This window comes from Phoca vitulina, unplaced genomic scaffold, assembly GCF_004348235.1.
Source record: "Phoca vitulina isolate PV1807 unplaced genomic scaffold, GSC_HSeal_1.0 scaffold102, whole genome shotgun sequence".
NCBI lineage: Eukaryota > Metazoa > Chordata > Mammalia > Carnivora > Phocidae > Phoca > Phoca vitulina.
Genome location: NW_022589805.1, coordinates 106,726 through 129,668, shown reverse-complemented (window position 1 = coordinate 129,668; position 22,943 = coordinate 106,726). Strand labels below are relative to the sequence as shown.

Sequence of the window (22,943 nt, the reverse complement as noted above, 5' to 3'; positions counted from 1 at the left end):
TGGCCAAACTCTGCCCTGTGACTCTTTGCCCGTGTGAGGGTCTGTCCCCCCACTCTGGTCCTACCTTACCTGGCTCAGAGGTTTTCCTGGGCTGGGCACTTCTACTCCAGGGCTCACCTCATCTCCACCTGTGTCCAGGGCCTCACGATGCTGGTGAAACCAAGAGGTTTGGATCACAAGCCTGGTGTTGAGAAAGAGGCAATGAGATTTACAGACCTGCAATAACCACTCCTCTCCTTCTCCTTGCACAGCTTGGCTGAGAACCAGATCAGTAACAAAGGGGCCAAAGCTCTGGCCAGATCCCTCCTGGTCAACAGAAGTCTGACTGCTCTGGAGTAAGTAGGACACATAGGCCAACCTTCCACCATTGGGCCACGGACAGCTTGTGAGCCATCTCATGAAGTCACCTGGACCACACTCTCCCCGGGGTGGGGTGGAAGGACAGCTGAGCAAGCAAAATCCTGGCTCCTCCTCAGCTGTTGGGACCAGCCCAGGGAGGCACCAGAATTTCGGCCCTGAAGCTGGCGTTATTCTCCCTGCTCTCCACACCTGGCCCAAGCCAAGTCCATCAGATCCTTCTTTCTTCGCCCCATCACATGGGGCCATACTGAGAAATTCCTTACTTGTTCACCTAAATAAGGATCTCGGCAAAACATGAAATCCTAAACCCCAGTACATTATTTTCAAGGAGCATAGATTTAAAGGTCATGTAATTTCTGTTCTTTTTTTTCCCTCCCTGGGACTTGGATTAAAACAAACAAACAAACAAACAAACAAACAAACAAAAAACAGTTCTTTTTCTCTCTTCCTTCCGCCAGCCTCCGCAGTAACTCCATTGGACCTCAAGGGGCGAAGGCTTTGGCAGATGCTCTGAAGATTAACCGCACTCTGGCTTTTCTGAGGTATGTTCCATCTGCTCCCTGTCCTGGTGTAACCAGTAGAGGACCCAGAAAACCCTCTCCCAGGTGCCAACCATGGTGTGGGAGATGATTCAAAATGGCGGGCATGCTATACTGGCTCCCATCTAGGTGGATACTACATGATCTTGTATCCTACACAACTTTCAGGTTTCAGCTCTTCCCTGGTCATTGTCCCTGTGTTTACAGCCAAATCAGGGTATTGAGGAGAAGGATGATGGGGTTGTACAGAAATGGAAAGGCAAGATAATCTATGAGGAAAACCTCTGGTCCTCCATTGAGTGGGAAACCCCCAAGGCCATGGTGTCAGAATGTTCCCCTGAGGTGTTTTCTAGGACAATGAAAAGCCCATCTTCCAGAATATTCCTATGGTTTGCTGTGGTTTGCTGTGCTTTTAGGGGCCTGTAGTTGTATCCATCCTTAGTTGAGTGTGTATTGTCATTTGTTTTTTCATTTATTTATTTTTACTGGGGTGAAATTCACCATTTTAAAGTATACATTTCAATGGCACTCAGCATATTCACAGTTGTTCATTCATCACCTCTATCAGGTTCCAAAATATTTCCATCACCTAAAAGTAGACCCTGTATCCATTAGCAATCACTTCCCATTTTCTACTCTCCGTCCCCCTCGCCACTCCAGCAGCCACCAGGGATTGCTGCTTTCTGTGTCTACGTTTACCTACTCTGGAGATTTCCTATATATAGAATCCTTCAATAAGACCCTTTTGTCTGGCTCCTGTCGCTGAGTGTCATGTCTTCAAGGTTCAGCCACATTGTGGCAGGTATCAGTGCTTCATTCCTATTTATGGCTGAGTCATACTCCACTGTATGGACAGACCACAATTCACCCATTCATCGGTTGATGGACATGTGGGTTGTTTCCACCTTTTGGCTCTTGTGAATAATGCTACTGCACACATTCATGCACGTACATTTGAGTACCTGTCCTCATTTCTTTGGGGCAGACACCGACCAGTGGAATCTGCTGTGTGATGTGGTAACTCTGTTTGACCTTCTGAGGAACTGCCAGATTGTTTTCCACAGGTCTGCCCCATTTTACATTCCCACTAGCAATGGGTGAGGGTTCCAATTTTTCCACATCCCTGTCAACACTTGGATGCTGTGGCTTTTAGCTGTAATTAAGACTATTGATAACCTAGTTATTGTTATCCAGATGCCTTGGGCACCTTGTTCTCAGTCAACAGACAAATGCTTAGAAACCCAGAGGGAATCCTCAGGCCAGAGCAGCACTGGAAAGAACCAACTCTTCCCAAATCCTGTGTGGTGGGCAGTAAGCGCATGAAGCAGACAGCTGCCCCCCCGTCCGTGCCTTGGGCCTTCGTAACATTGCCGTAGAGGTTAAGGCCACCACTGGGCACCCTCATGTATGCCTTTGCTGATGCGCTTCTTCCTTGCTCCACAGCCTCCAGAGCAACTCGATCAGGGATAACGGTGCCAGGTCTGTGGCTGAGGCCTTGGCTGCCAACCGGACCCTCTCTGTGCTGCAGTAAGTGGACATGCTGACCAGCAGAGAGACCCTTCTTCTCTCCTCTCCTCCTCCAAGGGTCTCTCTGTCTGTTTTCTGCAAGGAAGGATGATTGGGGAGATGTCCTGAGGCTTTCTGACCCGTCTGGATGGCCCCTGGAAATTTTGATGTCCACTGTTTTCCATAGAACAGGTGTTGGAAAATAATTTAAAATAAAGCCTTCTGCCAATGCAGAGAATCCTCTCCACAAATGTAGTAAAGAATGAAACAGTTTAATTATTTGAATAATCAACTAGACTGCAGTGTACATCATTGGCTACCTACCAATGAGACGGCAAAGACAAAGAAATCTCATCCTTTTCTCCAGCCAAGCAGATACAACCCATGATATGTGTGTTTCAAGATAACTTGTCCTCAAGTAAGAGGACTGGACAGCACCATTTGTTGCACATAGTTTTTCTTAAACCTGGTAGCTGGGGTGGCCAGCTGTTTACTAATTGCCTTTATCCAAAGGAAAAACCAAACTTCCCCTATCTTTATGACAACTTGGAATCATGCTATCTTCCTTAATGTGTACATTTCAAAGAGATGGCTCCATGGTCCCTATAAGCTGTAAATCTGGCAAGAGGTTTATTTAGCTTTTAAAAAGATTTACATACTTCTCAAAGGGACAGCTTTACCACTGCAAGTTTTCCCAAAGAAACACTGTAAGGGAAAGGGAGGTCTCTTTCCCTTTTGGAACCAGGGAAAATTCCCTTCTGCTTACATTGTATTTAGCCTTACACAAGATAGGTCCTGCCCTGCCTGTCCTCCTAGGATGGCACAGGGGCTCTTGGCAACATCTTCCTCCTCCAGATTTAGTATAAAGGGACGTAGCTGTTGGAGAAGGGCCTAAATGGAAGGTCTGCCTTAGGGAGGACTGCAGGGTTGGGAGGCAGGCTGCTGGTGGTCTAGAGGGAGGTAGACTGTTGAGTGTTGGGAGGGTTGACTGGGTGAGGAGCTGGAGGGACTCGTATGTGGAAGTCGCCACTCGAGAGGCTGCTGGGTATTACGTGTCCTCTGATCACTTCCCAGCTTCTGACGAGGGAGGGCTAAGCTGTCCTTGCCTCCGACGGCCCCCAGAACCATGTCAGTCTGGGGATATCACTTTGGCAACAATCCACAGACCTTTCCTAGAGACCACTCTGCCAATGCTGTGATAAATGGAGAGGGCATTCGAGTAGTCTCTGAGCTCTCACCTCGAACCAGACTGTCCCTGGAGTGGGAATGGCTGTGCCAGCTTTGCTGAAGACGCTTCTCCTCTCCCACAGCCTACAGAAGAATACCATCGGGCCTGTGGGAGCCCAGCAGATGGCAGATACCCTGAAACAGAACAGGAGTCTGAAGGAACTCATGTGAGAAATGCAGAAAGGCCAAATTTGTATCCTCAGTGACTGGCACAATGCCCAGCCCATCATAAATATTTGTGAGCACGATGGATGGATGGATGGATGGGTGGATGGATAGACGGATGGACGGATGGATGGTGGTATGGGTGCAAGATAGCTGGCTTTGGACTCCAGATTCCCAGGATTGGGACTGTCTCAGACTTAAACTTACTGCCTTCCCAACACTTCCTGGCTACCTTCACATAAAGTATCACAAAAGAGTTGGCCCTGCCCCCCACTAGGGAGTCAAGTACTTTGCTACCTCAATGTCTTACAGGCCATAGGGAGTCACTTGCAGAGGCAACCAGCCACAGACTCAAGCCGAACGAGCTCTGCACTGGGCACCCTTAACACAACAGAGAAAGCACAGCCCTGGAGCGCTTCCCTGACCCTGATCCCAGGCCCCCCCTGCCAGGCTGCTCCAGAAACCCAGCTCATCCTTGTCTCATCTCTTACAGATTCTCCAGTAACAGCATTGGCGACGGAGGGGCCGGGGCCCTGGCTAAGGCCCTGAAGGTGAACCAGGGCCTGGAGAGCCTGGAGTGAGTCTGCCTGACCACCCTCCGGGAGTGACCGTGGGCAGTGGGTGACTCCCCTGGTTTCTCCATCTAGAAGGTGGGCGGGTCCTGGAGGAGGGCTGTCAGTCAGGACCACAACTTTGCCAGAACCCAACCAACCACCAACAGTGGGCATACTGTGATCTCAGTCTCTCTCCACGCCCACCTCACTGTTCCATCCCACCCCACCAGACCCATTTCCCTAGACAGTTGTGGTTGGTGTTGGTTGTGGAGTTTTCAGAGTGACAAGCACTGAGTGCCCTTGAAAAGCTGGCACAGGTGGCTAAAGAGGGTGTCGGCTGCAGTGGCCTTGGTGGGGGGTGAGGGGGCTCAGTGCTGCCCCCACATGGGGAGATTCAGCTGCACGACTTTCTCTGGGGGCTGCAGACAACACACACTCCAACCCCGGACTATTTGGAGCCACTCAAATCAAGGCAGAGTCTGAGCTTTGAGGCTGATTATGCTAGACCCAGCTGCCCTGACCTAGGTCTGGAACGTGGGGAATGGGGACAGGAAGGAGGGATGATGAGCAGAGCAGTGTGGGGGGGCACCTGCTCCCAGGGTTCCCCAGCTCTGTTGAACCTGACACCTGCAGTCCCCAGGCTGGAGCAGTGCTCCCTGCGAGTCCTGGGACGGCCACCCCAAGCGTGCCCCGTCCTCTGTTTGCAGCCTGCAGAGCAATTCCATCAGTGATGCAGGGGTGGCGGCACTGATGGGGGCCCTCTGCGCCAACAAGACCCTCGTCAGCCTCAAGTAAGTCCCGCTTCCCTCTCCAGACGGGGTCTCCCTTTGGCCAAGGGGTCTGAAAGCACTTTGGGACTTGGAAGAAAAGCCCACACCTCCCACTGCGGGCCTGTTCTGAAGATAATCTATGGTTGGGCAGCTTGGTTCTGGGCCCTGGCATCCCGCACACTGCCTGCTCTCTTAGGAGGGCAGGGGACAGCTGGGGCCCTCAGCTCCCCAGTTCTGCTGCTCCCTTCCGGTACCCCAGCCCTTGAGGCAGCCAAGCCTGCCCCCAGCCCCCTCACCTCTGAGGACCTGTCAACCAATCCTCTTCCTCCTGACGGGTCCCACCGTTGGCAGTCCTACAGGGGAGACACTTGGCTGGCTAGCCATGGGAGTCCGGCTTGCTGGAGGCTCTTCACACCTCAGCCCTGATCACTCAAGAGGCCTTGAGCTTCCTTGGGCTCGAAAGGTCTGAGCACTGGGGCTTGTCTCCCCTAGAGTCCCCACACGTCTGGTCAGCAGCTCAGGGTCTTCTCTCTCCCCAGCCTGCGAGAAAACTCCATCAGCTCAGAGGGAGCCCGGGAACTGGCTCGAGCTCTCTGCACCAACAGCACCCTGAAGAACCTGGAGTACGTGAGTGGGGTGCAGGCTGTGCTTCCCACCGCCCCTCTAGCCGAGGGCCTGGCCTACCTAGAACCCTGGGGATGGGGAGGGCAGATCCTCATGGCCTTGCCACTTTACAGGCTGGAGAAGGACCTGGCTGGGGAGGGGTAGCCAGGACACCTGGCCTCTGGTGGCAACTCCTCCACTCTCATGTCCTACGTTACCTGTGGATGAGGTTCGTGGGGACGCTGCCTGCCCCTCGCCCCCCTACCCATGGCGATGTGGGAGGGCCCAGGTCTCAGGGGCAGCGCAGTACAGGGATCAGGTGGGTGATCTGTCCTGGAACCTCACTGAGCTGAACCTGGGCCCCTTCTCCATGTGCCTGCCAGGATTTGGTACAACAGCATAAGACACATGCTTGGCACACACCGGTGCTCAATAAACATGAGCTAGGCCGGTCCTCAGGGAGGAGGGGGGCTAGATTCCTGGGTTAGTAAGTATGGGGGCTCCACGGCCAGCTAGCTCCTGCTTACTCACCCCTGTTCCCCTCCTCCCAGCCTGACAGCCAACCTCCTCCACGACCAGGGCGCCCAGGCCATCGCGGTGGCAATGAAAGAAAACCAGGCCCTCACGTCCCTTCAGTGAGTCTCTGGCACCTCCCCCCCCCCCCATCCCCTCTGCAGAGCTGTAGGGCCATCACACCAGCTCAGGCAGGAGAATAAGTCTGGCTTTGGGGCCCTTCCACAACACAGCCTGGGGGCCTCCAGGAGGCTGTGCCCTGCCCCCTGCTCTGTTTCCTGGGGCTGATCCACGGAGAGGCCAATGGTGGGAGGTGGGCACCCATGCCATGCCTCCAAGTGTCACAAGCTTCATGCAGGGGCCATTTGGAGTCTTTGAGCCTGCCCCTGTGTCCACCCTTAACCAGAGAGTGCTTGTTGACCCCTTTTGACTAAACCTGAGGTGGGCTGCAAGAGATCTGCCCATCTGTGGCCAGGACCCCATCCTGCAAGGACTCCTTTCCTACTGCCAGACCCTCCTGGGAGAAGTCCCCTCTTTCTGGAGACTCCAGACCCTCCTGGGCTCTGCCCTGGGCCACGTGGTCACATGTGTCTGTCTCTGCCCAGCCTGCAGTGGAATTTCATCCAGGCCGGTGCTGCCAAGGCCCTGGGACAAGCACTACAGCTCAACAGGAGCCTGACCAGCCTCGAGTAAGTGGGGCCTCTGCAGGGGCTGCAGGAAGGATAGGGGAACAAGGACATTTGAGACCTCGGTGTCCACCAGGCACACGGCTTGGGCCAGAGGCCCTCAGCACACAGCCTCCTCTGCCTTAAGGCCAGCAGGCACATTTCTATTCTCATCTGCTCTAATAGCTTTATTGATACATAATCCAGGTACCACAAAAACTACCCATATAAAGTGCACAATTCATTGGTTTCTAGTATATTCACAGAGTCGTGCAACCATCACCACAATCCATCACCCCAAGAAGACACCCCAGACTCATTAGCAATCACTCCCCATTGCCCCCACGCCCCAGCCCCTCGCAACCAAACGTCTGCTCTGTCTCTATGGAGTCACCTGCACTTGACGTCTCATTCACATGGAATCATACCGTAGGTGCCTTCGCAACCGAGGTCTTTCATTTAGTGTCATTTCTTCAAGGGTCACCTGGGCGGCAGCTTGAATCAGAGCTTCATTCCTTCCTATGGCTGAATCCTAGTCCACTGTGTGTATAGACCACGCTGGGTTTATCCACTTATCCAATGATGGAATTTGGGTTATTGCCACTGTTTGGCTCTTGCTAGTGACACTGCTGTGAGCGTTCGTACACAGGTTTCTGTGTGGGTGTGTGCTTTCACTTCTCGTGGTCACACACCTGTGAGTTGAACCTCTGGGTCGAAGGGTAACTCTGTCTTTCACCAGGATTTCCCACCTCTGGCTTGTTCTTCTGTCTGACTGACATCCTGGTGTTCCCTAGGGTTCTGTCCTAGGCCGTCTTCTCTTGAATGATCTCTCTTTTCCAGAAGCTCTCCTCTCCTAGGCTCCTTGCCTTCAGAGCCCTGGTACCCCCACATCTCTCCCCCAGACCTCTCTCCTGAGCTCCACACCCATGTCCTCCCTGCCCCCTCGGCATCTCCTTTTGGGTGCCTTGCAGGAACTTCAAACTGCTCCAACTCTCTGCCCACAAGCCTGCTTCTCCATCCCCACCTCATGAACGGAACCAGCCAGTCATGCAAGCTAGAAACACCACCTCTGCTCTCGCTTCCCACTTGCGGCTCTCCTCCCAACATCCCACCGTTTCCCTCTGCCCCCATGGCCAGCAGCATCACTCACCTGAGTCACTGCAGCGACACCTCTACACCCAGTCCACCGTCTCACACTGCTGGCCAAAGATCTTTCCAAAACGTAAATCTGTCCCTGTCCTGGGTGAGAGACTTAAATGCTGCCCAGTGCCTCCAAGTGAAGGCCAACCCTTAGCGTGGCTTCCAAAGAAGGCCCCAAGGACCTGCTTCCTTTGTACCTCCTTGGCCTCTTTTCATGTGCCAGCAACTCGAGTGGATTTGGGTTCTACGGATGTGCCAGACCCTCTCCCCCATGCCATCCTTCAGGTTTTGGTTTAGACCTATTTCTTCTGGCAGTTTCTGTGACGACACAGGGGTGGGAGACCCCTTGGGGTCCTCCGTGCAGTTGGCACGTGGCCTTTGGTGCCTGCTCGTTCAATCACAACTCCTCACCTGAGACGGTCCTGGGCCTGTACAATTGTGTGGACACAATACACACTCAAATGTCTGTTAAAATTATTAACGCAAACTCTCACCTAAACACACCGATGCCCACCTGAACTAAACTCTTAACCACTGACTGCCCTAGGACCTACTACTTTATTCCAATGTGGAAGGGAAGAAAAAAAAAAAGATGTAAAACACTGACCAGCAAGAATGGCCGGGGATTGAGGGCCTTGATATAATTCTCTGGCTGGCACATCCTTTTTTGTCCCTTTTCCATGTATCCCTTTTCTTGTTTGCTTCTGATGGTCCAGGTTCATGCAGACCCCAGAGCCCTCTGCATGTTAAGTAGGAGGCCCTGGGGACGGTTATCCCCAAGGCAACCCTGGGAGTCTAGTCCATGGTGTGTGTGGTCTGAATGAAATCTAGAAGGTCCCTGAGAGTCTAGTCCATGGTGTGTGTGGTCTGAATGAAATCTAGAAGGTCCCTGGGAGTCTAGTCCGTGGTGTGCATGGTCTGAAGGAAATCTAGGTCCCTGGGAAATCTAGTCCGTGGTGTGCATGGTCTGAATGAAATCTAGGTCCCTGGGAGTCTAATCCATGGTGTGTGTGGTCTGAATGAAATCTAGAAGGTCCCTGGGAAATCTAGTCCGTGGTGTGCGTGGTCTGAATGAAATCTAGGTCCCTGGGAGTCTARTCCATGGTGTGCGTGGTCTGAATGAAATCTAGAAGGTCCCTGGGAGTCTAGTCCGTGGTATGTGTGGTCTGAATGAAATCTAGAAGGTCCCTGGGAGTCTAGTCCGTGGTGTGCGTGGTCTGAAGGAAATCTAGGTCCCTGGGAAATCTAGTCCATGGTGTGTGTGGTCCGAATGAAATCTAGAAGGTCCAAGCTCAGCGTGTCCTGCCACCGTGCTAGCATGGTGCCCTGTGAGCCCAGGGGTCACGCTCTGTGTTCAGTTTACAGGAGAATGCCATCGGGGACGAAGGCGCCTCTGCAGTGGCCAGCGCACTCAAGGCCAACACGGCCCTCACTGCGCTCTAGTAAGTGCTAACGTGCACAGCAGCCCGGGAGGCCGGCCCCGCACACTACACATCAGTTTTGCCTTCCAGTCAAGGAAGGTGTGTTTGATTTTCCTAGTGTTAGCAATTGGGACATCGAACATATGGAACTTCTTAGTAGGGGCTGGGGGAGTGTTCTCCCTCGAACTCTCCAGGAGGCCAGCTCTCCTTGCTGTATCTGGAGCATCCAGATCTCTGTCCTAGGCTTCAGACAGTGCACGCAGGGGGCGCAGCGTTCCTTGGACAGATCACGGGCCAATAACCTTCAGTGCTGCGTTGCCACTTTCAGCCCTAATTCCAGGGGTGGTGAAAAGGAAGGACAAGTATGTGTGGATGCTGGGCCAGGCAGGGTGTGAGCTGGCGAGGCCTGTCCGCATTGACTGCATCTCTTCCTCCAGTCTGCAGGTGGCCTCCATTGGCTCCCGGGGGGCCCAGGCACTAGGGGATGCCCTGGCTGTGAACAGAACCTTGGAGATTCTCGAGTAAGTATTCCAGTCTCTGGCTATAGTCTCTTGCCCAAAGAAACCAAGCTGTTGATTTGAAATGAAGATATGGAAGGAAAAAAAAATGTCAATTTACATGGAAACTCACAAATCATTTAAACATCGTCCTTTAGATCAAGCATGCCCCAGCTTCCCCATTCCCACTGCATACCTCTTCCCTGGGAGTCACTACTGTTGGGCCTCCTCTCCTTGAGGACCTGCTCTCCTCAGCCTTGCCTAGGCTGCCCACGTCCCAAGGTCCTGTGTAGGGGTCCCTGGCCACTGACCTCAGACAATGAGAAGATCCAGACTCCTGGGGGAGGGGATTAAGCTCAGTGGGGCTCTCAGGCATGTCCCAGTCATCCCTGCTCCTGTGGTCCTGGGATGCTGAGGATGTGAGGACCGCTGGATGAAGTGTTCCCTTTCTTTCTTTTTTTTTTTTTTTTAAAGATTTTTTATTTATTTATTTGAGAGAGAGAGCACATGGGGGGGGGTCAGAGGGAGAAGCAGACTCCCCGCAGAGCAGGGAGCCCAATGCAGGACTCGATCCCGGGACTCCAGGACCATGACCTGAGCCGAAGGGAGTTGCTTAACCAACTGAGCCACCCAGGCACCCTGAAGTGTGGCCTTTCTTGTCTCAGCCCCACTCTCCTTTCTTTGGGATGGAGGAGGGGGAGGGCTCCAACAAACCACCCAGATTTGTCCGATCTCCACTCTGCACCCAGGAGTGAGAAAGAAGCAACCTCACCCGCATGGTTGCTGAGTCCATACTGCCTCTACCAGGAGCCCATGCTCTCGGAAGAGGTACAGTTTTCACCCCACAGCTGACACTGTGCCTTAGGCTTCATATCTTTCCGGACAGCTTACGAGGAAATGCCATCGGGGTGGCTGGAGCCAAAGCCTTGGCAAATGCTCTGAAGGTGAACTCAAGTCTCCGAAGACTCAAGTGAGTGGCTATAGAGACCTACCTGCGCCCCAGAGCAGCAGACTTCTCTGCTGAAACCTCCCCTATGAGAGGAGATGCTCTTGATTTCCTCCGTAGCTGCTTCCTTCCGAATATAAATAGCTCTGATGACTAGAGTCCCTCTTGCAGATGGGTTTGTTCATTCTGTCTAGCTTATGCCAGAGCTAAGTCACTTAACATCTGCATTTTCGGTCTTGCCCCTTCCATGGCACTTGGATGGGACCACCCGGCTACTTGTAGACACTGGTCTCAGGAGTAAACACCCCCTTGCTGTGGACAAATCATCCCCAGAAGTGCATATTTCCTCCACGGCCCCCCAGGATAATGCAGTGCTGCTTCCTGGGGCGGGTTCTAACGTACCGAATGGCTCACGGTGGTGTCTCCATCTTTTCTCTGCCTAGTCTTCAAGAGAATTCCTTGGGGATGGACGGGGCAATATTCATTGCCACCGCACTATCTGGAAACCATGGCCTCCAGCATATCAAGTGAGTGGGGCTCAGCAGCACCTGCCCTTCCCTGCCATTCTTGCTCATCCTTAGAACAACTCCCAGCTTCTCGGAGCCAGCTGACTCCCGGGTCTTTCAGCAGCTCTGCAGGGAAACTTGGTATAAGGGGGAGCCATTCTGGGCCTTCTCCGTGGGAGGGATCCTGGAAGCATGAAGGTCTTGGCTGGAGCTCTGCATTTCGTGCTCTTTACTAAAGAGAACCTGCATGCCTCTAGGCCTTGAGCCCATCTCTCAAGTCCTGTCCTAATCCTTCTCTTGTAGTCTCCAAGGAAATCACATTGGGGAATCTGGTGCCAGGATGATCTCAGACGCTATCAGGACAAATGCTCCTTCGTGCATTGTTGAAATGTGAGCAAAACAAGTTCCTGGTGGACCTGGTGGGAGGACAGGTGGAGCAACAACTGGAAGCTTCTGAACGGAAAGACTATTTTCCAGGGTTCCTTCCTGTGGTCTGGGAATGATGCTGACCCACACAAAAGCTGGTCTCCTAAAAGGAGGCAGGAAAGGTGCTGCCAAAGAGGTCAGGAGCACCTCTCCTGGACCCGGGTCAGTCCAGGCAGGGGTGAGATGGATTCTCTGCTACGGCACAGAGAAGGGAAGGTCTCCACCAAGGACACAGGCCTTAAAGCTCAGCAGGTAAGAAGCCGGTGTGAGCTTATTTATACCCGGAGGTCTTCATGTGCCCCTAACTTTTATTATTATTGCCCTTCTCCACTGGTTAAAATCATCCCCCTCACTCTGAAACGAGCTGCCATCTTCAAGCCTATATAGAGGATCAATTTGGCATTGGTGACAGAAGGGACCTCTCTTTTCTCAAGAAGACTAGAAGGTCTTAGGAGTATGATCCTTAGACACATGGAAAAATTATGAGAATTTTTTGAAGAGAAATGAAGGATTTAATGACAGGATTCTAGAGACAAAGACAAAAAAAGGTGTCCAAGGTTCTTGCCATCTTTTATCCATTACAAAATCTCTCAAAAGGCACGGATTATGTCTGGCATATATTACGTGGGGTCTGGCACACTGGTTATCAACAGCACGTTAAATGTGGATGCCTTAGGAATGTTATTCTACATTGGGCTTCCCAAACCACTGTTACGCCTGCAGCTTCTCCATGAAGGCGAGCAAGCTGAGCCTCCATATGGTACAGGTTCCCTTGGGCGTCTGTCTGTGATGAAGGGAAAAAGATCCTAATGGACACCACAGCTGTCATCCACTAAATAACCAAGGAAAATGCTTAGGAAGATTATAATTATCATTTTAAAGTTTGAACAGGAAGCATTTTTGTTCCAAACATGCCTCTAAAAATGAGTATTCAGGCAAGAATCCTCAATGGATGCTAAAACCATGGATGAAACTCTATCGAGGAAGAAGATAGCCACCCAGTCTCAAAATCTCACCCCACAAGGGATAGTTACGAAGGGGAAAAAGGTTATCTTTAAAGATGGACAATTTTGCATATGCTTTCTTAACAAAGTAATTAAACTTAACATCACCAATAATGGGACGGATGGACATAATGCGCCCCTGATGTGATGAACTGAGGACACACCGTGTCAAAAATACTGATTTGAATCTGATCAAGAAGGAAAAATTGGACAAAATCCAAATCGAGCGGCATTCTGCAAAAAAATAAAAAAAACTAGCCTAACCTCTTCAAAAATGTTGATGTCATGAAAAATACAAAAGGCTGCAGACTATTTTAAATTGTAGGAGATTAAAGAGACATAACTACTTAATGCAAGATCTCTAATTGGATCCAAAACTGAAGAAAAACAATCAGCTATAAAGAAAAGTATTTGGAAATGGGGGACATCTGAACGTGGGTCTTGTGTCATATTTATTTGGATTGCTGGGTTTTTAAAGCTTTTTTTGCTGGGTATAGAATTTTAGGCTGGTATTTGGCTCCTGGTACTTTCAAGATGCTGCTATCCTGTCCTCTGGTTCGTGCAGCGTCTGGCAGTGTCCACCTAGTTGCGACCTTGACGGAACAAGAGTTGCAGTAAGCAAATGGTGGAGAAAGCGGTGCCTTGCAGGAATCCAGCACCAGAGAAACCTCAGGGGCGATGAGAAAAATCATGCTCTCTGGGGACTTGAAGAGCAAGCCACACCAGACAGGGAAGGAGAGCCCCTTCCTTCTCCAAAGTCTCCCTAGCAGCCTACTGACAAGGCCCACGCTCTTGCCAGCCGGCAAAGCAGAGAGGTTTTACAAGGACTAGCTCTACCACTGTAGGGCAGGCCAGAAGGTGAGCACAGCTGAGGCAATAAACCCGCCAGTGGGGTGGGACTTCTCGTCTTTTCATTTTGAACAGTTCCTCTTGCTGTGTCTTCACGGTCAGCATATTGTTCACTTCTGTGGTGCCTCAAACCACAGTGAGTGTTGCACAGTCTTTGTCGCACTTCTTTAATCTCTAGAAGTCCTAAGATTTAGGTCTTCCTTCTCTCTTCTTAATATGCTCATGCCTCCCTCCACCATCTCAGTATAGGGACGAGAGTTAAAAACTATCGAAATGTCCTTTTTTACTAAGTCTATCATCTGTCATTTCTGGGTCTGTTTCTTGATTTTTCTCATTATGGTAATTTTTGATTGGACACCAGATATTGGGAATTTTATCTTGTTTGGCTTAGATTTTTATATTCCTTACAATTCTTGAGCTTTATCCTGGGACACATGCCTTAGAAGCAGCTGGATCTTTTCAAAGCTTGCTATTTTAAGTTTTGTTAGCCAGGATCAGCCATCCTTATTTGAGGGCTACTATGGCCCAACTTCTGAGGCAATGTCTCCATATTCTGGGTACTCTACCTGATGCCCAAGTCAACAAACTGTTTGGGGCCTTATCTACAGCAGACACTATAGAAATCCAGGTGTAAAAGGTTGTCACATCAACCAAAGCCAGCTTACCCTAAATGGTAGCATCAGGGGGCGCCTGGGTAGCTCAGTCGGTTAAGCGGCTGCCTTCAGCTCAGGTCATGATCTCAGGGTCCTGGGATCGAGCCCTGCGTCGGGCTCCCTGCTCAGCTGGGAGTCTGCTTCTCCCTCTGCCACTCCCCCCGCTTGTGCTCTCTCTGTCTCTCTCTCAAATAAATAAAGTCTCTAAAAAAAAAATGGTAGGGTCAGCCCAGCTGGTTATCTGGTGCGTATGTCTTCAATACACAGTATGGATTTAAACAGAATGACTCCTAATGAAACCTTCGCTTCATCAATTACACACACACTCTCATAGATTTAAGTCCTTCCCTTCCACAAGCTTGTTCCCTCCAGCTGAAAACTCATGCTCAAGTTTTGCTCTCAAAAAACAAAACAAAACCTCCCCCGCCCCTCCACAACGTTCTTCGACCACACGTTCCTCCCCTGGCCATGCCCTCTTTCCTCTTGTGACCGCCCACCTTTCTGAACACTCGTCAATACTCACTGTGTTCACTTCAAAGTCGAACCGCTCTTCAGCCCATCGCTAGTTATCTGACTGCTCCTGGCTAAGGTCACCAGAGATTTCCTAACTGCTGATTCCAGGGGCCTCTCTGACTCAAGCTCATTTACGACAAGGATTTAGCACTTCTTTGGAGATTCTCCCCTGCTCTGGCTTCCCTAACAGAACCTTCCAGTCCTCCCACCTTTCCATTACCCCTCTTCTTCAACACTCTTTCGAAAATAGAACATTTTCCTAATTATTAAAGTAAAGTATAGTCACTTTAGAAAACTTAGAAAATACTTTCCCAGTCTCTTCTTCTGGCTCCTTGTGGCCCTTGCCCCTGAGACACAGGCATTTCTCAGGCTTCTACCCTTGGCTCTCTTCCCATCCCACATGTTCTCCCCTGACAAATCTCACAAGAAAATGATCCTCAAACCTCGGTCTCCAGCCCTTACCCTTTTCCTGTCTATAGATTTACCTTTTCAAAAATTCATGAAAACAATATTCATAGTAACACATAGTTTAAAAAGCCAAAAACTACTAGGCTTATAAGGGAAAACAGCAGTCTCTGTCTTGCCCACCCCCTTCCCGAATACCCCTAGTCCCAAAACTAAAAGGCCTACATGTGCTATTTCTTATCATCTTAGAGATTATCTGCTGACTTCTATATGGGAAAGGGCACTTGGATGTCCATCAGCTTACATCCCATTTTTTGTTTGTCCGTCCTTCCAACATACTTATTAGAGTATGATATTCGTTTAAATCATTAGTGTTTATCTTATGACTTGATTAGTATTCATTACTCCTGAGCCATTCTCTCCTATATAATTTATTATTCTTTTTAGAATTAACAGCGCATCATTTAAAAACTTAATTTTCTATGTTACTCTTGCTTAATCCTTTCCAGACTGCCCAACAGAGGTGTCAAATGAGAACACTGTGTCTCAGACCCACGGGTTTCCCGTCAGTGACATGTTTCCCTGATGAGCACTCTGTCCTCCCGGCTCCAGGAAGGGCTTCTGCTCTGGCCAGTTTCAGTTCTCTTCCAAGGCTGCCAGGCCCGGTTCCAGCACCTAAGAGTCCCCTGGGCCAATCCAACAGCAGGGATACTTATGCAGTGTGCTGCTGTCATCAAGGGACTCCGCTTTCTTTCAGATGGGTGACACTGAAAGTATAATTTAAAATGCTAACAAAAGAGCGCTTGCAGGTCTTCTTCCCGTCCCGGCTAAAAGGGAGACAGTTCCTCGGACTCCCCACTGCAAGTCCTTGGACTCTGTTCTCATGGCTGCCACCAATAAAAATTAAGGACTTAAAAAATCTCTTTACATTTTCTGTCAATATTCATGTTGTAAAGCATTTTAGGAGGTCCTTTAATCACACAGTTTAAAACAGTAACAACTGTTGACAATGATCTAACGACTGGTTTTTCACTGACCTAGTCACACAGTCTTCTCTGGGGCACGAGTCAGCTCTGATGCTTGGCCAAAACCAATGGCACAAGGTCAAAAGGCACTTGCACACACCTGACTGCGGGGTCTGTCACAGTAGTGACAGACAGATGTTTGTAACTACGATCAGGTGCTTGAAGCTCCTTGGCTGACAGAAGCTGCTCGAGTAAGGAAGTGCCATTCCATGGTGAGACTGCCCAACAGGTAACCAAGGGATGCCTCTGTCTGTGGAGGGGTTACCCGCGGCGCGGGCCACACTCCTGTGGTAATGCCCACTAGAAGAAAGCATCCCATAAAGAAAATGGAAATTTTTTTTTTTTTTTAAATATAAGGCAGGTCAGACTCAGGGAAACCAAAACTAGAACATCCAAGAAGATGCAGTGACTTTTGCACCTTAGAAGCCACGGCACCTGAGGGGGTTGACATGGCTCCTGACACTCCCATTTCCCTTTTACGTCATCATTTCAACAATGGCACATCTCAAATCGCTAGTGAATTAGTTGAATGCTGAATGTTTAAAAAAGGGGGTAATCTCTTATGTAGGAATTAGGAAAAGGCAAAGAAAAAAGCAAAGATAGAAATAATTATCACATCATATCCTAAAAATTTACATGTACCATAGTAACCTATAAACATCTCCCAAGTATTTGTTATAAGTGCAAATAAAGAATGTAATTAAACTTTCAAGTAAAACTTATTTAATGATATAAAAACAAGGAATTAAATACATTTATTATGAGCCAAGTAACTTCAGAAGTCTTCTGACTTTGTAAGTGAAAAATAAATGAAAACTGCTCTGTTTTCCATATCAGAAAAACAAAACAACTCCACCTGTTACTTCTCATTTCACATCAGGGTAATTATTCTAGTGCTACTCAACCTAATGCATTCTGGTTCATCTTTTTAGAGTCAGAAACACAAGTGTGTACCAACATTTCTTCTTTAATTTGCTTTCCTAAGGAGGAATGTCAACCTTCTGAGAGAAAATGGAGCATTTATATTCTGGAGCATCTCTCTGTTATCTGATCTTTAACGAAAGTGGGTTTTCATCTGACTTAGCTAACTTTCATTCAGAACAAGCTTGGTATTGTGAACATACAGAAGAAAATAAGACAACGAAATAAAAGCCGATATACAGTAAATGTCCAAAATTGTACGCTCCCCCACAATTCCTAAACTGAGTCCTGGTGCCCAGCCCCACGTCGGTCTCCCCAACTCTGAGAGGCAAACACATCACAACAACAACAGCCAAGACCTGACGGGGCCGACCCTTATTTCTCCTTGGGTGCATGTGCATCTCTAAGAACACATGCATTCCCTAAGTTTCAGGACATAAATAAGGCAAAAAAACACATTCTCTTTGGGGCTTACTTCAGTTCTTATTGAAGCTCTGTGGAATAACACAGAGGAGGCTAAAGAACAACTAGGTGTTGCTTCATTACTGAGTCCAACTAGTTTAGTGAACAAAATAGGTTTCTTTCCTAACCTTCCAACTTCCTGTTTACCTATATAGATCTGAGGGATTTAATCAGTCTGGTCCCTTGGGCAAGAGGGTCAGAAGTCATTGTCGCTCTCATCCAGGGGCTCAGGCTTCCGGACTCTTCGACTGGGCTTAGCTGGCGAGAGAGCAACACTCTCATCTTCCAAATCGTCGTCTTCTTCATCACCCTCCATGTCAATCTCACTGTCCTCAGAGTCCTCCTACATGAAGATAGCAAAGACAAATGAGGGCCTGTCTCACTAGCCACAGCTTGTCAGCCGAGACCCTTGCTCACCAGCAGCTCAGTAACGAGAAACGCCCGCATGTGAAGGAAGAGCTGGGCGGAGCAGCAGTCAGGCTGTGGGGGCGTGAGAGGGGGGCCCACGTCCCACACTGCTGGCGGAAATACAAACATAACTGGCTCAGTTAACCAGTGACTTTCAGACACCAGTGTGTAGCCATGCTTGGTGCTGCAGGGGCTGGCTTTCCCACGGAGGTCTCAGCAACATCATTGGATCTGCACCGCAGCTCACCGGAGGCTGCTCTGCCCCTGGGGGCCCAGACACCCACCAGGGGACAGCAAGGAGGGTGGGGCTTGGAGATTAGGAGGGTTCGGTTTTTTTGTTTGTTTTTTGCCTTTTACCAGATTAGGGATGGAAAGCCACACAGGAAATGGGCATTAGGAGCAAAATAAAAGGAACACTCTCTCCATCACCTAGATCTAGGGTGACCAACTCAGCCAGGTTTTAAAACTGCAAGTCCCGTGTCCCAGGTAAACCAAGATGGCTAGCCACTCTAGCTAGATCATTCCCACCAGCATACATACATGCTGCTATTTCCTTCTTAAAAACACAAAACAAAACAAAAACCCCAAAGTTAATCCCACCTTCCTCCCCAGCTGCTCTGCCCTGTTCTTCTACCCACCCCCCCAACAATAAACTCCTTGAAGGAGTTTTGAACCCACCACCTTGCTGGTTCCCTTCTCACTGCCTCCTCAAAACACTCAGCAGGCTTTCACCTGCCCATCTACTGAAACATTCAGCGGATTCAAATCCAGTGAGTGAGTCTCAGGTGTCTTGTGACCTCTAGGCTGCATTGGGCACAGGACGGCTCCTTCCTCGAAAACCACTCTGCTGCAGGGCACCCTTCTCTCTGGGCACTCGCCCCACCTCACTCCACATCTTCGCTGTCTCTCATACCCCCACACCCTCCATCTCCATGACTCTGCAACTGGCTCAGTTTAGAGTCTTGGGCCTCCTCTTCTCTTGCTACTCTCTCCCCCACACCATCACATGTATCCTTGCGGCTTGAAGACCACCTAATTATGAGGGCTCCCAAATTCAACTCCAGCCCAGACCTGACCCTTGAGCTCTAGACTTGAACTCCAACTGGCTACTCAACCGCAGCATGTGGATGGCTGGCAGGCAATGCATGGGTAGAACGTCCAAAACCAAACTCCTGCTCTGCTCTCCAAGCCCCTCCTCAGGCCTGCCCTATCTCAGGGAAATGCAAACTCTATGTATACTATTAGCCCATTATGACACAAGCGAGGCCTCCTTCATTTCTCTCTCTCACACCCCATGTCCAATTAACAAAACCTCACGGTTCTGACCTTGGAAACATCCAGAATCTGACCACTTCTTAACACCTCTGCTGCCACTACCTCAGGCTGAGCCGCCAGCACCTCTGGACCAGTGCAAATGCCTCCTGATGGGTGTCTCTCAATGCCGGTTAGCTCTTGGCACTACTGGGCTCACGATTTCCGTGCCCACTGCACTCAGAGAAAACTCCGGGTCCTCATCACGTCCTGCAAAGCTCTGCACGGCCCCTACTGCCTCTTACTGCTCCTGCCCCCAGCCCACTCCATCCCAGTCACGCCACCATCTCTGGTCCTCCAATGCAGGAACCCCATTTCCTGGGCTTTGGATGCCCTTCCCTGCACCACAGCCCTCCTTGCATTCAGGCCTCTGCCCAGTGTCACCTTACCAGAGAGACACGCCCTGACTGATCAAAAGACATCAATCTCCTCCTTCAACTCTGTCACTCTGTTCCCCGAACTGCTTTTTCTTCTTGCCATTATGACCCGATGTATCCAGTTGATTACCACTAGAACGTAAGCTCCCTAAGGGCAGGGGTGTATTGCCCATAATCTGTAACAACACCTGCACATAACAGGCACTCGGTAAATATCTGTCAAGTGGCAGAGTGAGCACACAGGGGACAAGCCCGTGTGCCTGCGGAATGCGTGCAGGTAGCCTCCTGGGAGCAAACAAGCGGCACGAGGCACAGGGGAGATGTCAGCTGCAGCCTGGGCATTCGTTCTGAGAAAGCTATGCGCATGACCAAGCAGATCGGAAGACGAGGGACCAGATGGTGCTGTCCAGGCATCCCCAGGACTCACTCCAGACTTCTTACTCCTGCCTCGAATGGGTAAGATGGATGGGCAGAAGCTACCTAACCACCCACCCCTGACTATTAAAAAATGTTTGAGGTGGTTTCTCTGCTTCTCTAAGACTACCTTCTGTGATTTCAAGGCTCAATCTTCTCTGTGCATCTTGGCCAGCAAACCTGAGTGACCTTTCCCTCGGTGGATTTTGGTCACAAAATCCACTGTTGGCACTAAATAAAGGGATCTTTTGTACAAGAATGTCAGGCTCACGCTCTGCCCCTCTGTAGCCACTAGGGCCATGCTCCAGACACACGTGGCAGATGACCTGATGAGGAGGTCTGGGGTCTGTGGGCACAGCTTGCCAGGGACTGCCACAAAGAAAGCAGACCCAGGGTGATGGACGGGGCAGCCCTGGCAGCAGGGCCCATTCCAGTGAGTTTCCCAGTCAGTATTACCTCAAGGACACTCAAGGCACCAGCAGCCTGATGTCGCAGCCTCCTGCCCAGCCTCTCTGAGAGCTGTCTCAAGAGAGCCTCCCTTTCCTGTTTCTTCCTCAGCATGGAACTGAAGAGAGGGCTGGTCTTGGCCTGGGGTTCCCAGGTTCCCTTCTCAGCAGGTTCCCTTCTTTTCCAAGTTATACTTCAAGGTCCTGATAACCTTGGCTCAGCACTCAACCCTCCTCTCCTGCCAGGGACCTTTAGGCAACTGCACCGTTCACTGTAAGCCTGCTGTGCGTGGCTCTTGCCCAGCAAGAGGCATCACTGCTGGGGAAGGCTCTCTGGGGGCCCTAAGCCGGCTAACTAACACACACACACACACACACACACACACACACACACACGAGATGAAAAAGAAAACCAACCTGCTTCTTGGAGCTGGAATTCTTGCATTTACCTAAGAGAGCTGGTGCTGCTTCCATCTTTAGAAAGTGAGAATGGAAAGAACAGTGAGAAGGAAAAAAAAAGGGGGGGGAGGGCAAGCACATTCATTTGAAAAGAAAAGAAAAGAGCCATCAACAAGCAGAGAAGAGTCCAGCTCCTTGGGAGGCTGAACTCTGGAGCACACCCAGCAGCGGGCCAGGCTGAGAGGCAGCCCCTCGCACTCAGCTTGTCAGCTCAGCTAGTCTACGAGGCCAGCCTGAGACCGGGAAGAACAGAGCTGCTAAAGGGAGCTGGTCGGGACTCACGTCGTCATCAGAGTCTCCGCCCTGCATTGTGCCCACGATGCGTTTGCCGGGTCTTCCTGAGGAGAACCAAAGCATGAAAAAATTAAGAAAACCTTGTTAAAAAAAAAGAAAGAAAAAGCAAGGAATGGCATTCAAGACTTGTTTCCTTTAGAAAATTGGGAAAAACAAGAATCAACTAAGACATTTACTTAAGTCGCATCCAAATAATCAAAACCGCCAACAAACAGTAATGGATTTTCTACATTTCCACTTCGAAAAAAAGGAAAAGGGTAATAAAATATAATCACTACTCAGAAACCAGAAAACTAAATATGCATCCTGTACAAGTTAAAAAAAAAAAAATCACTGAATCCCAGGGTAGTTCTATTTTTACTTTTTGAGGAACTTCCACACTGTTATTTACCCCAAAGATACAGATGTAGTGAAAAGAAGGGCCACATACACCCCAATGTTCATAGCAGCAATGTCCACAATAGCCAAACTGTAAAAAGAGCCGACATGCCCTTCAACAGACGAATGGATGAAGAAGTGGTCCATATATACAATGGAATATTACTCAGCCATCAAAAAGGACGAATACCCAACTTCTGCATCAACATGGATGGAACTGGAGGAGATTATGCTAAGTGAAATAAGTCAAGCAGAGAAAGTCAATTATCATGTGGTTTCACTTACTTGTGGAACATAAGGAATAGCACGGAGAACATTAGGAGAAGGAAGGGAAAAATGAAGGGGGGGAAATCAGAAGGGGATACAACCCATGAGAGACTATGGACTCTGGGAAACAAACTGAGGGTTTTAGAGGGGAGGGGGGTGGGGGGGGATGGGCTAGCCGGTGATGGGTATTAAGGAGGGCACATATTGCATGGAGCACTGGTTATTATCTGCAAACAAAGAATCATGGATCACTACATCAAAAACTAATGATGTACTGTATGGTGACTAACATAATAAAAAAAAAAATCACCGGATACTGCTCTATCTATGTGGTAGAACAGCTCTACTATCTGCTGAAAAAAGAAATGCAGTCTCCCTGCATGGACCAATGTTACCTGTATTTGAATCTATGTCTGAGCTCCAAAGAGGAAAACTTTTGAGGCTCACCATTAGTTCATCTTTCAAAACACCCACATTATCTCAGTGATTCTCCACTCTCCTCTGGAAGTCACAGTTGCCTGGCTGTGACTTCTGCAAACACCCAGGAGCTGTCCTTCCTTGGCGGGAGGCAGACAGTTGCCCTCACACCCGAAGGCTGAGAAAGGAGCACCCAGGACCCAGTTCCATGCTGCGCAAGGGGCAAAAGCAGAGAGGGGAGCTCACAGAGGAGCTCACTCAGGACAGGCCTGGGGTGACCACCAAGAGCTAATTATAGACTTCCCTTGGTCAGATAAAATGCAAATGCAAACCTTATGTTGTCTAAAGCCCTTATTTATAGTTCTTAGATTTTACTTCTGGTGGCTGAGCGGTCAGCAGAATTTAGGAGCACCAGTGCCTTTATTAGGTTCTCCTGAGCCAATCACATACCTTTTCAGAGCCTCAGCTCCCATCTATAGAATGGGAGTCATAACCTCTAACC

General features: G+C 49.7%; 2 protein-coding genes across 4 annotated transcripts in view; one reads left to right on the top strand and one right to left on the bottom strand.

Annotated features, from left to right (window-relative positions):
- The window catches only part of NLRC3 (NLR family CARD domain containing 3), a 34,278-nt gene extending 19,937 nt beyond the window's left edge, over window positions 1-14,341 (top strand). Inside the window, exons 7-20 of the mRNA XM_032397754.1 lie at window positions 252-335; window positions 819-902; window positions 2,343-2,426; window positions 3,716-3,799; window positions 4,291-4,374; window positions 5,059-5,142; window positions 5,661-5,744; window positions 6,276-6,359; window positions 6,843-6,926; window positions 9,401-9,484; window positions 9,901-9,984; window positions 10,847-10,930; window positions 11,350-11,433; window positions 11,716-14,341. Coding sequence (XP_032253645.1) covers window positions 252-335; window positions 819-902; window positions 2,343-2,426; window positions 3,716-3,799; window positions 4,291-4,374; window positions 5,059-5,142; window positions 5,661-5,744; window positions 6,276-6,359; window positions 6,843-6,926; window positions 9,401-9,484; window positions 9,901-9,984; window positions 10,847-10,930; window positions 11,350-11,433; window positions 11,716-11,806 — 1,183 coding nt within the window. The 3' untranslated portion in view covers window positions 11,807-14,341. The remainder of the gene's footprint in view (window positions 1-251; window positions 336-818; window positions 903-2,342; window positions 2,427-3,715; window positions 3,800-4,290; window positions 4,375-5,058; window positions 5,143-5,660; window positions 5,745-6,275; window positions 6,360-6,842; window positions 6,927-9,400; window positions 9,485-9,900; window positions 9,985-10,846; window positions 10,931-11,349; window positions 11,434-11,715) is intronic.
- A 1,132-nt stretch (window positions 14,342-15,473) lies between these two features.
- The window catches only part of CLUAP1 (clusterin associated protein 1), a 70,759-nt gene continuing 63,289 nt past the window's right edge, over window positions 15,474-22,943 (bottom strand). Inside the window, exons 11-13 of one of the 3 annotated variants that reach the window (XM_032397715.1) lie at window positions 21,368-21,423; window positions 21,044-21,100; window positions 15,474-18,013 (exon numbers count right to left, since the gene is read on the bottom strand). In XM_032397715.1, the coding sequence (XP_032253606.1) occupies window positions 17,867-18,013; window positions 21,044-21,100; window positions 21,368-21,423 (260 nt within the window). In that variant the 3' untranslated portion in view covers window positions 15,474-17,866. The remainder of the gene's footprint in view (window positions 18,014-21,043; window positions 21,101-21,367; window positions 21,424-22,943) is intronic. The other 2 variants (XM_032397717.1, XM_032397716.1) reach the window with 2 other exon arrangements.